The sequence below is a fragment of the Rhinoraja longicauda genome, chromosome 4 (assembly GCF_053455715.1).
Source record: "Rhinoraja longicauda isolate Sanriku21f chromosome 4, sRhiLon1.1, whole genome shotgun sequence".
Classification (NCBI taxonomy): Eukaryota; Metazoa; Chordata; class Chondrichthyes; order Rajiformes; family Arhynchobatidae; genus Rhinoraja; species Rhinoraja longicauda.
The window spans coordinates 1094310-1109510 of NC_135956.1; the positions used below are offsets into that span (position 1 = coordinate 1094310).

At 46.3% G+C, this 15201-nt stretch overlaps 1 protein-coding gene across 1 annotated transcript; it reads left to right on the forward strand.

Moving 5' to 3' along the window:
- Positions 1-1672: 1672 nt before the first annotated feature.
- LOC144593050 (tumor necrosis factor receptor superfamily member 11B-like) lies at positions 1673-12734 on the forward strand. The gene is made up of 4 exons (XM_078398465.1): positions 1673-1820; positions 5697-6066; positions 9940-10122; positions 11771-12734. Exons 1-4 carry the CDS (start codon positions 1806-1808, stop codon positions 12076-12078), a joined length of 876 nt encoding a protein of 291 aa, XP_078254591.1. The 5' UTR covers positions 1673-1805; the 3' UTR covers positions 12079-12734.
- The last annotated feature ends 2467 nt before the right edge of the window (positions 12735-15201 follow it).

The following is a 15201-nucleotide window of genomic DNA, read 5'->3' on the forward strand; positions in this document are numbered from 1 at the left end:
ATCTGACCGTCTTCCTTATTGAATGTTATCTTTGCTTCGTCGTCACCTTCCCCAGCTAACAATGATCTATTCTACATTTTCCTTGAGCTTTATCCCCTTCAGTGTCTCATTTTCACACCTTACCCTTCCACATCACTGTGTCTCCCTCTCCCCTGACTGTCAGTCTAAAGAAGAGTCTCGACCTGAAACATCACCCGTTCCTTCTCTGCAGAGATGCTGCCTGTCCCGCTGAGTTACTCCAGCACCTTGTGTCTATCTTCAATATCTCCAGTGATCTCCTCTCCATACCCTTCAACCTTATGGTACCGGCTATCATTAGCAGTCTTTGCACTTCCTCCCCACTCAACTACAATTTAGTCTGCAGAAGGGTCCGTACCCTCCAAAGATTCTGCCTGGCCCGCTGAGATTTTACTTGAGGGTAGTTTAGAGATACAGCACAGAAACAGGCCCTTCGGCCCACCGGGTCCACGCCGACCAGCGATCCCCGCACATTAACACTATCCTACACACACTAAGAACAATTTTTTTAACATTTTCCAAGCCAATTAACCTATAAACCTGAACGTCTTTGGAGTGTGGTAGGAAACCGAAGATCTCGGAGAAAACCCACGCGGTCACGGGGAGAACGTACAAACTCCGTACAGACAGCGCCCGTAGACGGGATCGAACCTGGGTCTCCGACACTGCAATCGCTGTAAGGCAGCAACTCTACCGCTGCACCACCGTGACTGCCCTAATATCCAGCACTGTGTGTATTTTAAGAAGGGGGGTCGATGGTTTCCCATCACAGAAGGTCTAAAGGGGTATGTGGGAACATGGGAATATGGTATTGGGATGGGTGATAGTGGGTGACTATCGTTCGCCCTGTTTGGCTCAATGATGTGGGTTCATCTTGATAGTGGGCGCTGTTGGTGTAGAGTTTGTATGTTCTCTCCTTGGTCGGACTTTGCTGGCTTTACCTTGCAATAAATGCTATTCTATTATCATATATCTAAGCGCTATAAATGGACCGATTGTAATCATGCCTTGTCTTTCCGCTGACTAGTTAGCACGCAACAGAAAGCTTTTCACAGTCCCTGGGTCCAGGTGACAATGAATTGAACTGAAGCAGTACTTGGTTTTGCTTTGGGTGTTGTGGTGCGGGAGAGAGAAGTCGCTTGGAAGTAAAGTGCCTCCCACTGTGTGTGTGTGTGTGTGTGTGTGTGTGTGTGTGGGGTTGTGTGTGTGTGTGTGTGTGGGGTTGTGTGTGGGGTTGTGTGTGTGTGTGTGTGTGTGTGTGTGTGGTTGTGTGTGTGTGTGTGTGTGTGTGTGTGTGTGGGGTTGTGTGTGTGGGGTTGTGTGTGTGTGTGTGGGGTTGTGTGTGTGTGTGTGGGGTTGTGTGTGTGTGTGTGTGTGGGGTTGTGTGTGGGGTTGTGTGTGTGTGTGTGTGTGTGTGTGTGGTTGTGTGTGTGTGTGTGTGTGTGTGTGTGTGGGGTTGTGTGTGTGGGGTTGTGTGTGTGTGTGTGGGGTTGTGTGTGTGTGTGTGGGGTTGTGTGTGTGTGTGTGTGTGTGTGTGATTGTGTGAAGTGATCGCACTGAACAAGGAGGGAGGGGATGGTCTGTCCCTGTCTCTGCTCAAGGCGTGGGCATTGGGGGGAGGGAGGGGGAGGGAAACACCTCCGCTTGGCTCAGCCAGGGTTTAAAGCCGCTGCGGTTCCGATGCAGATGCAGATGCAGATGCAGCGACAGAGACAGAGACAGAGACAGCGAGAGCGAGCGGTTCACTGCAACCTGCCCCGGGACCAGCACTCCGCAGCGTCGCCGAGATGACCATCGTGGGGGTGAGTGAGTGAGTGTATCAGCGGACAGTGGGTGGGTGAGTGAGTGAGTGAGTGAGTGAGTGAGTGGGTGGGTGAGTGGGTGGGTGAGTGGGTGGGTGGGTGAGTGGGTGGGTGGGTGAGTGAGTGAGTGAGTGAGTGGGTGGGTGAGTGAGTGGGTGAGTGAGTGGGTGGGTGGGTGGGTGGGTGGGTGAGTGAGTGAGTGGGTGAGTGGGTGGGTGGGTGAGTGAGTGGGTGAGTGGATGGGTGGGTGGGTGGGTGGGTGAGTGAGTGGGTGAGTGAGTGAGTGAGTGAGTGAGTGAGTGAGTGAGTGAGTGAGTGAGTGAGTGAGTGAGTGAGTGGGTGGGTGAGTGGGTGGGTGGGTGAGTGAGTGGGTGAGTGGGTGGGTGGGTGAGTGAGTGGGTGAGTGAGTGGGTGGGTGAGTGGGTGGGTGGGTGAATGAGTGGGTGAGTGGGTGAGTGAGTGGGTGGGTGAGTGAGTGGGTGAGTGGGTGAGTGAGTGAGTGGGTGAGTGGGTGGGTGGGTGAGTGAGTGGGTGAGTGAGTGTATCAGCGGACAGTGGGTGGGTGAGTGAGTGGGTGGGTGGGTGAGTGAGTGGGTGGGTGGGTGAGTGGGTGAGTGAGTGGGTGAGTGGGTAGGTGAGTGAGTGGATGGGTGGGTGAGTGAGTGAGTGAGTGGGTGAGTGAGTGAGTGAGTGAGTGAGTGAGTGAGTGAGTGAGTGATTGAGTGGGTGGGTGAGTGGGTGAGTGAGTGAGTGAGTGAGTGAGTGAGTGGGTGGGTGAGTGGGTGAGTGAGTGAGTGGGTGAGTGAGTGAGTGGGTGGGTGAGTGGGTGGGTGAGTGAGTGAGTGAGTGAGTGAGTGAGTGTATCAGCGGACAGTGGGTAGGCTGGGAGTAGAGGCTGAATGAGGTTTACATAATCTTCAGCTGCACCAGTTTGGTGAATGGTCGCAGGATTTTTTTCAGGATAGGAGGGTGTAAAAGACGAGCACTTGGGTGTAAGGTGTGAGGGAGAAGATTTAAAAGGAAGCTGAGGGACAATTTTACATGCAAAGGGTGGTGGGTGTTTAGAATGAGCTGTCAGATGAGGTTGTGGAGATGGTGACAATTACAATGTATAAAGATATTTACGCAGGGACATTGACACTGAAGGTTTAGGATTTAAGTGCAAAATGGGCTAAACATGGACAAGTGGGACTAGCTAGGGTAAGTATGTTGGTTGGCATGGACAAAGCTGAGCCAAAGGTCCTCTTTCCATGCTGTGTAACTATCATTCGGTGATCCAACGTTTCAGCAGTCCTTTGCTTCTGTTTATTTTAGTAACAAATAGAAATATAGAACATAGGTGCAGGAGGAGGCCATTTGGCCCTTTGAGCCAGCACCGCCATTCATTGTGATCATGGCTGATCATCCACAATCAGTAACCTGTGCCTGCCTTCTCCCCATATCCCTTGATTCCGCTATCCCCTAGAGCTCTATCTAACTCACTTTTAAATTCATCCAGTGAATTGGCCTCCACTGCCTTCTATGGCAGAGAATTCCACAAATTCACAACTCTCTGGGTGAAAAAGATTCTTCTCACCTCAGTTTTAAATGGCCTCCCCTTTATTCTTAGACTGTGGCCCTTGGTTCTGGACTCGCCCAACATTAGGAACATTTTTCCTGCATCTAGCTTGTCCAGTCCCTTTATTATTCTATACGTCTCTATTAAATCGCCTCTCATCCTTCTAAACTCCAGTGAATACAAGCCTAGTCTTTCCAATCTTTCCTCATATGACAGTCCCTCCATCCCAGGGATTAACCTCGTGAACCTACGCTGCATTGCCTCAATAGCAAGGACATCCTTCCTCAAATTAGGAGATCAAAACTGCACACAATACTGCTGTCAACTTTTGAAATGCAAAATAATTCAGACACTGGAATTCTGAAATTAAAAAAGGAGAATGCTGGAATGCAGAGGTCAGGCTGTGAGTGTGAGATGAGAAACAATTAGTGAGGAGCAGACAGCATTATCAATTATACCTAGTGCCATGGAGAAAATAACCATGAAACAAAATTGTCAAACATGTCAGGCAAGAGGTTGAAAGTGCGATGAGCAGATAATTATCAGCAGAGGTGAGCAATAAATAGGTGTAATGGGTTGGAATGGATTGCAGATGCTAGTTTACATCTAAGTTAGATGCAAAGTGATGGAGTAACTCAATGGGACAGGCAGCATCTCTGGAGAGAAGGAAAATGTAAAGGACGTTTCGATTTGAGACCCTTCTTAAGGGTCCCGACTCAAAACGTCACCCTTGCTTTCTCTCCAGAGATGCTGCCTGTCCCGCTGAGTTACTCCAGCATTTTGTGTGTATCTTAGGTGTACTGGGTTTCAGTTAGGCTTTTTATGCTTGGGATCCTGAATGATCTACGATTGAATTTTGTCTTCGAACCCCCTCGAAATAAATTATAGCACTGCATTCGCCTTCCTTACACCCAATTTGACTTGCAGATTAAACTTCTGGGAATCCTGCACCAGCACTACCCAGTCACCTTGCACCTCCAATTTCTGAATTCTCTCCCCATTTAGAAAATAGTCTATGCTTTTATTCCTACTACCAAAAAGCATGACTCCATACCTTGCTATGCTGTGTTCCATCTGCCACTGCTCTACCCAGTCTCCCAACCTGTCCAAATCCTTCTACAGAGTCCTTGCTTTCTCTGCACTACCTGCCCCTCCACTTGTCTTCACAATATGTGCAAACTTGGCCACAAAGCCTTCAATGTGTTCCTGTGTTTCCTTTAAACTGATGGTCTGAATTCTGCAACTTCTCAAAACAGAACAACATGTATTTACTAATTCTTTTTCTGATATTCACTGTCAGTATAGTGTGATAGAATGTAAAAGTTGTTTCACTTGATTTCATTTGAAATGTTAAATACGTCACTCCACAGTGAATTCAATTTTCTGCTAATCCATTTTGTTGACATTATTAATATTCAGCAAAAAACCCTGCTGACGTGATTTATTTCTGAATGTGAATGAAAACCAATCTGTTATTAGGGACTGCATGGTGTTGCAGCAGTAGAGTTGCTGCCTCACAGCACCAAAGACCCAGGTTCCATCCCGACTACGGGTGCTGTCTGTACGGAGTTTGTACGATCTCCCCATAAGCTGCGTGGGTTTTCTCCGAGATCTTCGGTTTCCTCGCACACTCCAGACGTACAGGTCTGTAGGTTAATTGGTTTGATATAAATGTAAATTGTCCCTAGTGCATGTAGGATAGTGTTAGTGTATGGGATCGCTGGTCGGTGCAGACTCAGTGGGCCTAGGAGCCTGCCTCCGCGCTGTATCTCTAAACTAACTATGCTAAATTAATTATAATGGGGAAGGGAAATGTAAAAAAAATGTTTTTATCTAATAAAAAATGGAATCTATAGTGTTCCAATTGGAATGTAATGTGGACGACATGTTTCGCATGTAAGTGATATCATTGGGTGCCAGTGACACAACCAATTCACAATGGAGTCAACGCTTTGTGGAGGAATTCAGCGGGTCAAGCAGCATCTCCAGAGAACATGGACAGGTGATGTTTGAGTCGGGATCCTTCTTCATGTTCTCTAGAGATGCTGCCTGACCTGCTAAGTCACTCCAGCACTTAGTGGATTTTTTTAGCAAATCAACATCTGCAATTCCTTGTTTCTTTCTATACTTTGTGGAACAATGGTCCTGACCACCTTTATACACTGACCCACCTTCCAAGTCAGGCACGTACTCCAGTCTTGGTGAGCAAGAAAATACATCCTTAGATAGTTTTGTATACAGGGCTCCATTGACAATGCAAACAGACATACTCTCTATAACTAACAGAATTTTTCTCTCCCCTTTTTCTCTCCCCTCAGTGGTTCTTCAGTTTGGCTATTGCCCCTTTCATCTATGCAAGTGCAGAGGCCAGTGCATCTGAACATACCTATCAACATGAAGGTCGAGTCTGTCGTCGCTGTCCTCCAGGGTTGTACATGAAGAGGCGCTGCACAAAGAGCCATGATACTATTTGTGCACCCTGCACAACAAACCATTACACGCAGTTCTGGAACTACATACACAAGTGCCAGTACTGCAATAACTTCTGCCAAGAAAATCAGTACGTCAAGTCTGAATGCAATCAATTCCACAACAGGGTGTGCGAATGCAAGGACGGATACTTCTGGAAATATGAATTTTGTATGAAGCAGAAAGAATGTCCTCAGGGATTCAGAGTTGCAGCTCCAGGTAAAATCTGTCAATGTCAACCCCCCCCCACCTCCTGGTCTAAATTGGTTTACCATTCATTCTTTCCTTCTCTCTTTTCGACCTATTCAGCTTCCCACTAAAACCTATGCTATTTTCATCCCTTTACCTCCCCCCTAGACACCATCCAAGGACCAAACAGCCTTTTCAGGTGAGGAAGAGGTTCACCTGCACCTCCTCAAACCTCATCTATTGTATCCGCTGTTCCAGCTGTTGAGACCAAACGCAGGCTCGGCGATCATTTCGCTCAACACCTTCGCTCAGTCCGCCTTAACCAACCTGATCTCCCGGTGCCTCAGCACTTCAACTCCCCCTCCCACTCCCAGTCTGACCTTTCTGTCATGGGCCTCCTCCATTGTCATAGTGAAGCCCAGTGCAAATTGGAGGAACAGCATCTCATATTTCGCTTGGGCAGTTTACACCCCAGCGGCATGAACATTGACTTCTCTAACTTCAAAGAGTTCCTCTGTCCCTCTCTATCCCCTCCCCTTCCCAGTTTTCCCACTGTCTTCCTGTCTCCTACTGCATCCTATCTTTGTCCCACCCCTTCCCCTGACATCAGTCTGAAGGGTCTCGACCCGAAACATCACCCATTCCTTCTCTCCCAAGATGCTGCCTGACCCGCTGAGTTACTCCAGCACTTTGTGTCTACCCACTATTTTCATTTACTCGTTCCACATTATCACACATTGTGTAAAGACATTTCTGCTGAACTAGCTACTGAATATATTGGTGGCTATCCGGTTTTAATCTGCTATTGTAATACAACAACTTGTATTCATACTATGTGCTTAATATAGCAAAACAGCCCAAGACATTTTACAGCAGATGTTTTCAATATTTTTCAAAGCAAGGTTCATGAGTTATCTCTAAAATCGATCAAAGAAGTACCATTTACTCAAAACAGAATAAGATATCTTTATTCAGTCTGTTTATCTCAGTCTGAAGAAGGGTCTCGCTCGACCTGAAATGTAACCCAGTTCTTCACTCCTGAGATGCTGCCTGACCCGCTGAGCATTTTGTGCCTCTCCCTTCGGTGTAAACCAGCATCTGCAGTTCCTTTCTCCACAACATTCCTTTACTGGTTCTTTTCCTAATATTTGATGTGGGGGAAGTGTCAAAGGGAGCATTTTAATGGAGAAAAGAGCAATATTGGAGCAAAAGGGATTAGGGAAGTGGGTGCCTTAGGCTGAAGGTGCAGCTGCCAATGAAGGAGCAATAACATTTGTAGTGCTCCCACTGAGGGAAGAAATGGGTAACATTTCATGTCGAGACCCTTCTTCAGATTGGAGTTGCTGCCTTACAGCGAATGCAGCGCCGGAGACCCGGGTTCCATCCCGACTACGGGCGCTGTCTGTACGGAGTTTGTACGTTCTCCCCGTGACCTGCGTGGGTTTTCTCCGAGAGCTTCAGTTTCCTCACACACTCCAAAGACATACAGGTTTGTAGGTTAATTGGCTTGGTAAATGTAAAAATTGTCCCTAGTGGGTGTAGGATAGTGTTAATGTGCGGGGATCGCTGGTCAGCGTGGACCCGGTGGGCCGAAGAGCCTGTTTCCACGCTGTATCTCTAAACTAAACTAAACTAAAATGGAGAAGTGGGGATAATGTAATGCATTTGATGCAAGTTATTCGGCTAACGATGGATAAGGAAAGATTGAAAAACAAGGGTGATAAAGTTACATAAAGCAGAATACTGAAAGACATCAGCAAGTCAAGTGAAAGGCAGAAAGTAAATGACAATGTTTTGGGTCAAGATTCTGCATCAGTCCAGGCGCTAAAGGTGCTGTTTAAACTGTTTAAACTGTAAGTCAGTAAGTACCGGGACAGTGGATAAATAGTGCATTACATCAGCAGTACGGCTGAAAATGATCTCAAATTTATGGATGGCAGAATTGGGAAGCCAGCCAGGTGTGCAAAGGTGTAGTGAAATGTGGATGAGGGCTTAACCTTGCACTATTGGCCATGACCTGAGTATACTCGGGGTGACACTGAACAGTGAAGAAGCTGAAAAAACAAGGGGCAGAGTTGGGCAAAGTCGTAGAAATGGAAATAGACCATCGCAGATAGAAAACATAGAAACATAGAAAAATAGGTGCAGGAGTAGGCCATTCAGCCCTTTGAGCCAGCACCGCCATTCAATATGATCATGGCTGATCATCTAAAATCAGTAGCCCGTTCCTGCTTTCTCCCCAGATCCCTTGATTCCTTTAGCCCGAAAACATCCAGTGAATTGGCCTCCACTGCCTTTTGTGGCTGTGAATTCCACTGATTCACAACTCCCTGAGTGAAAAGTTTTTCCTCATCTCAGTCGTAAATGGCCTATCCCTTAGTCTTAAACTGTGACCCCTGGTTCTGGACTCCCCCAACATCGTGAACATTTTTCCTGCATCTAGCCTATCCAATCTCTTAAGAATGTTATATGTTTCGAAGAGATCCCCTCTCATTTTTCTAAATTCCAGTGAATACAAGCCCAATCGACCCATTCTTTCATCATATGTCAGTCCCGCCATCCCGGGAATTAACCTGGTGAACCTACGCTGCGCTCCCTCAATAGCAATAATGTACTTCCTCAAATTAGGAGACCAAAATTGCACACAATACTCCAGGTGCGGTCTCACCAAGGCTCTGTACAACTGCAGTAGGACCTCTTTGCTCCTATACTCAAATCCTCCCGCAATGAAGGCCAACATGCCATTAACGTTCCTCACTGCCTGCTGTACCATCATATCATATCATATCATATATATACAGCCGGAAACAGGCCTTTTCGGACCTCCAAGTCCGTGCCGCCCAGCGATCCCCGTACATTAACACTATCCTACACCCACTAGGGACAATTTTTACATTTACCCAGCCAATTAACCTACTTTCTTACACCATTCTTACTTTCAGTGACAGTTGGGCAAACACACCCAGGTCTCGTTGCACCTCCCATTTTCTAAATATGACACCATTCAGATAATAACCTGCCTTCCTGTTCTTGCCACCAAAGTGTATAACCTCACATTTAGGGTCAAATATAAGGCAAAGTACTAGAACTGTTGAGTGCAGGTTCAGAGCGTTGTGTAGATACGGATGGAGTCAGTAACTGGGGAACAGAATTTTGACATGAACTGAAAACAATAATGTAGAAGGGTCTCGACCCGAAACGTCACCTATTCCTGCTCTCCAGAGATGCTGTTTGTTCCACTGAGTTACTCCAGCTTTTTGTGTCTATCTTCGGTTTAAACCAGTTTCTCCCTAAACAGTAATTGTTAGTTTTGTTCATTCATAACTAGTTACTGGGAACACAATGTGCCAGTCAGAGTGTGTGGAGAGGTAAAAGAGGCACTGACAAGGTTACATTGTGAATCATCAGCAAACGTTGAACGTGACAGCGTTTACATTATGTCACCAGGGAAGTATATGAGTGAATCATGTGGGTGTGTAAAGGGCAGGGGCAGATTAACCTATCAAACCATTACTCAACTTTAAAAACTTCCTTTGGTTTTCTTTATCCTGAAAAACCCCCAATTTGCTCAGGAAATTCTGAGCTACTGCAAATGAAGATGTCTGAAGAAGGGTCTCGATCCGAAATGTCACCTATTTCTTTTCTGCGGAGATGCCATCTGACCCGCTGAGTTACTCCAGCTTTTTGTGTCTATCTTCAGATAAAGTCATAGTGTTTACATGGGATGCCATGTTTTGGCATTTCTAAATGGATCTTTTTTTTAAGCGAATTCTTCCTCCAAAATGATTTATTGGACATTTAATATTAGTTTCACTCTTACAGAAACAAAGGTTTTGCTCCATTATTTGATGTGAACTTTAAATTTCTGTGCGTATAATTTGATCACTTTCGTCCATTATCCAGGTACTCCACACAAAGATACAGTTTGTGCAAAGTGTGGTCCTGGTTTCTTCTCCTCCGTGAGTTCTGCCACGATGCAATGTCAGAGGCACACCAACTGCACCGAGCTGGGCTTGAAGCTGGATATAGTTGGCACCATGTGGCACGACAACTTGTGCAGCCCCTGCCAGCCCTCTGGCACTGAAGGTAATTCCAAAGATATCTTCCTCCTCCCTGTGAGCGTGGATGGAGCACAGGCAGCTGGGTTGAGCAACAAACTCCAGAGAAAATTCCAAGCCAAGGATTCCCTGCTTTTGTTTCACACAACAATTTGAGTTTCGTTTTTAGTTTTTTTTTTTGTTTAGTTTTAGAGCTACAGCACGGAAACAGGCCCTTCGGCCCACCAAGTCTGCATTGACCAGCGATCAGCACACATTAACACTATCTTACACACATTAGGGACAATTTACATTTACACCAAGCCAATTAACCTACAAACCTGTACGTTTTTGGAGTCTTTGGACAGTTTAGACAGTTTCTCAAGATGATAATTAAGTGGGAGCACCTTAGCAGCACGGTGGCACAGCGGTAGAGTTGCTGCCTTACGCGCCAGAGACCTGGGTTCCATCCTGACCATAGGTGCTGTCTGTATGGCGTTTGTACGTTCTTCCTATGACCGCGTGGGGTTTCTCCGGTTGCTCCGGTTTCCTCCCACACTCCAAAGACGCTTGTAAATTGGCTTGGTAAATTGTCCCAAGTGTGTGTAGGATAGTGTAAGTGTGAGGGGATCGCTGGTCGCCGCGGACTCGGTGGGCCGAAGGGCCTGTTTCCGCGCTGTATCTCTAAACTGAACTAAACTAAACTAAACTAAAGCAGTGGGAATTTATTTGAAATATTTTGCCAAAAGAGTCTGAAGCAGGAAGAGGTTTTTAATTTCTAATCTCATTCATTATTGGCAGAATGCAGATGCTTTTTGGCTGTGGATAAGAGCAGTTGTTCAGTGGCAGATCTAGTAGAGCCGTTGCCTCTCTGCTCCACTGATCCAAGTTTGATTCTCACGTCTGGTCTGACTTGTGAGGAGTTTGCATCTCATAGAAACGTAGAAACATAGAAAATAGGTGCAGGAGGAGGCCATTCGGCCTTACGAGCCAGCCCCGTCATTCATTGTGATCATGGCTGATCATTCACAATCAGTACCCCGTTCCTGCTTTCTCCCCATATCCCTTGATTCCTCTCTGTGACAGTGTTGGATTCCACCAGGTGCTCCAGTGTTTCTGCATGGCTCCATGGCAATTAATTTCCTGCTACTGAAATTGTGACTTTTGCATAAATCACCAATTTGTTTTCCTTCTGAAGGAAGATGTCTTTTTTCACCTTTCCTTAAGACACCCCACAGCGAACAGTAAAAAAATACTGAATTAATGCCATATTATGTTAAGGAAGGAACTGCAGATACTGGTTAAAAACAAAGATGGAGATAACAAGCTGGTGTAACTCAGCGGATCAGACAGCATCTCTAGAAAAAAGGAGTAGGTGATGTTTCGGGTCAAGACACCTCATCCTCTTTGATGTCTCGTTTTCACACTTTCCCCTTCTTTAACTCTGTGTCTCCCTCTCCCCTGACTCTCAATCTGATGAAGGGTCTCGACCCAAAACGTCACCCATTCCTTCTATCCAGAGGTGCTGCCTGACCCGCTGAGTTACTCCAGCATTTTGTGTCTATCTTCGACGATAGGACACGATTGATTTGTAATTTTGTAACAGATATTTCTCTCTTGGTCAAGTAAAATGTCTTTTTGTTTGAAAATAAAATCTAAACAAAACTTGTTGAAACTGTTTTTGTTCTTTCTTTCAGAGGGTATTTCGGAGTGCGAAGAAGCCCTGTTTAATTTTGTCGCACGACAAAATATCAGGCAAAAGAAAATGTTGCAACTTGGAAAGGCATTAACTATCTTGACTCAAGCTGATGTGACACAAATAAAGAATGGCGAGCAGCAGACCAGGCTGCTGCTTAAAGACTGGAAGATGAAGCGGGATGTGAGCATCTCTACAGAAGACTTGGTGAAAGCTCTGAGAGAAGTTAAGCTCAATAAAATTGCAAGAAAAGTCATTAATAAGTTCCTCAAAAGCGGAAACTATAAACATAGAAACATAGAAACATAGAAAATAGGTGAAGGAGTAGGCCATTCGGCCCTTCGAGCCTGCACCGCCATTCAATATGATCATGGCTGATCATCCAACTCAGTATCCCGTACCTGCCTTCTCTCCATACCCCCTGATCCCTTTAGCCACAAGGGCCACATCTAACTCCCTCTTAAATATAGCCAATGAACTGGCCTCAACTACCTTCTGTGGCAGAGAATTCCACAGGTTCACCACTCTGTGTGAAAAAAAACTTTCTCATCTCGAAAAAACTTTCTCATCTCGACTTGGAAAGGCATTAACCTTATGGACAGGTGCGGAGAGCCAAAAAATTACAGGATGGTAGCTGATGGGAAATAGAAAATGAATGTTTAAAAACCCATTGCTCAAAACCTTTCAAAGTCTTCCTTGTTTTACTTTCCCCAACACCTTTGCAAACAATATCTCCTCACTTTCGTTTAATCTCTTCATTTCTAAAGAATGGTCAAGTTTCAAAGATTCAATGAATGCCTCTATGCTATACCATGTGATTATCAGTTCACTGTTTTGTGAAGCAAGCAGGCAAGGTAAACAAACGTACACAGCAATTGATTCAGTAAAAGATCAAGGAGGAACAACTAGTCAGGCAGCATCTATGGACGGAAATGGATAGACAACATGTGGAGTCAAGACCCTTCTTTAGACTAATTGTATAAAGCGGAGATAGCTGTTAGAAAGAGGCGTGGGGAAGGGTTGGGGGAAGAGATGGCAAGTGACAGGTGGATGTAGTTGATGGAAAGATAAGGCAGTGGAGAATGGTTGGCTAATTTGGAACGTTGGAGTGCATCAAATCCAAGGGGAACCAGCTGATTGGGCTCAACGCTGGCTTTGAGGAAGGTTTCTAAAGGTAGTTGTGGAGGGAGTTTCTGATTGGACGACTGTGGCTAGTGGAGTTGCTGTGGGGGTCAGTGCTGGGTCCTCTGTTATTTACATTCGTGCATTCGATGACAATGCACTTAATTTGGTCAGTTCAAAAACAGGACGGTGCTGGCTTAAGGTGAGAGGGGAGAGATTTAAGAGGAACATCTTTTAAAAGACATATACACTGATGAGCCTAAACATTATTTCATCATGGCCACTCTGACCACTCTGTGGCCACACAGCCCCATACGCAGCAGGGTGTGATGCACTGTGTATTGTGACACATTCCTCCCGTGATCACCATTAACATTTTCTGTGACTTGTGCCACAGTCGACCTTCTGTCGGTTCGGACCAGACGGGATAGCCTTCGTTGCCCTCGCGCATCGATGAGCCTTGGGCGCCCAACACCCTGTCACCGGTTTGTGGTTTGTCCCTCCTCGGACCACTGTTGGTAGGTACTCACCACTGCTGACCGGGAGCACCCCACAAGCCTTGCCGTTTCAGAGATGCTCTGACCCAGTCGTCTGGCCATAACAATTTGGTCCTTGTCAAAGTCGCTCAGGTCTTTACTCCTGCCCATTTCTCCTGCATCCAACACATCAACTTCAAGAACTGACTGTTCACTTGCTGCCTAATATATCCCACCCCTTGACAGGTGCCATTGTAACAAGATAACCAATATTATTCACTTCGCCTGTCAGTGGTCATGATGTTTAGGCTGGTCGGTGTATGTGGATGTTAGAGGTCTATGGCTCGCTGTTGTGGATGCATCCCCCATATGTGTCTACTTTCTGGCCCCGCAGTTCTGCTCTCACAACCCCATGCAACCCCTCATCCACAGTCGGAGCAAGGACTGAACTTCCCTGTCCTCATCTTCACCCCCTCAGCCTCCATACCCAACACATCCTTCTCTGACATTTCTACCATCTTCAATGCAACCCCTCCACCAGTCACATCATCTCATCCCTTTCCCCTTCTGCCTTCCGCAAGAGATCACTCCCTCCACAACTCATCCCCTGTCCACCCAAACCACCTTCGCCCCAGTATTTCCCCCTGAAACAGCAGAAGGCATAACACCAAGTCCAGGCATCTCCTCCCTCACCTCCATCAATGGACCCCAGCAGCCCTTCGAGGTGAGACAGAGGTTCACTTGCACCTCTTCAAACCTCAGCTACTGCATCCGATGTGGCTTTCATTGCACAGGCAAGACCAATATAGACGAAGCGACCATTTCCCCGAACACGTGCTCTATCTGCCAAGTCTCGCTGGAACTCCTGGTTGCTCACCATATTAACTCCCCTCCCTATTCCCATATCAACCTTTCTTTCCTTGGTCTCCTCCATTGCCAGGGTGAGGCCACACCAAAACGGGAAGAACAGCATCTCATATTCCACTTGCATACCTCACAAGCCAACAGTATTAACATTGAGTTCTCCAATTTTAAATAAAACCCCAGTCACCCTGCTCCTTTCCCCTCTGTGCTCTCATCCCCCATCCCTGAGCCCCTCTCTCCGCCTTCCACAGAGACGGCTCCTTCCACAACTCCTTGGTTCATTCATCCCTTCCCACCCAAACCACCCCCTCCCCAGGTACATTTTCCCTGCAACCGCAGGAGATGCAACACCTGCCCCTCCTCCCTCATCTCCATCCAGGGACCCAGCAGTCATGCCAGGTGCGATGGAGGTTCATTTGCACCTCCTCTTTTAGGAAGGGTTTTGACCCGAAATGTCACCCATCCATGTTCTCCAGAGATGCTGCCTGACCTGCTGAGTTACTCCAGCAATTTGTGTCTGCCTTCCCTGTATCCTCCTTTTATTTACCGCTCATTTCCAGCTTTCTCTTCCCTACTACAATCAGTCAGAAGAAGGGCCCCGACCCAAAACGTCACCTGTCTGTTACCTCCACAGATGCTGCCTGACCTGATGAGTTCCTCCAGCACTTTGTGTTTGGAACATAACCTGCAGCTTCTTTGCAGACATTGCAGATTGTCTACTGACATAGATGGATTTGTTCATTCTTTTAACAAATAACTCAGAAAGAACTGTTTTTCAATGAGTACCTCTTCATTAACTTGAGCAGAGGGCTAAAATAGCACTACAGGGCAATTAGCTGTTCAGGCCAGGAAGCTACCGAATAGAATAATGTATGACTTGTCAAATTCTATTGGATGGTGCAAATTTATTTTTTACAGTGTTACTTTTAAACAGTATCTGTTAGGATATAGAAAATGACATTTATCAAGG

Excerpts from the sequence above, each read along its gene's own strand:
- LOC144593050 (XM_078398465.1), top strand. Across the intron at positions 6,067-9,939 it reads ATTCAGAGTTGCAGCTCCAG|GTACTCCACACAAAGATACA; the intron begins GTAAAATCTGTC and ends TCCATTATCCAG. Across the intron at positions 10,123-11,770 it reads CCAGCCCTCTGGCACTGAAG|AGGGTATTTCGGAGTGCGAA; the intron begins GTAATTCCAAAG and ends TCTTTCTTTCAG.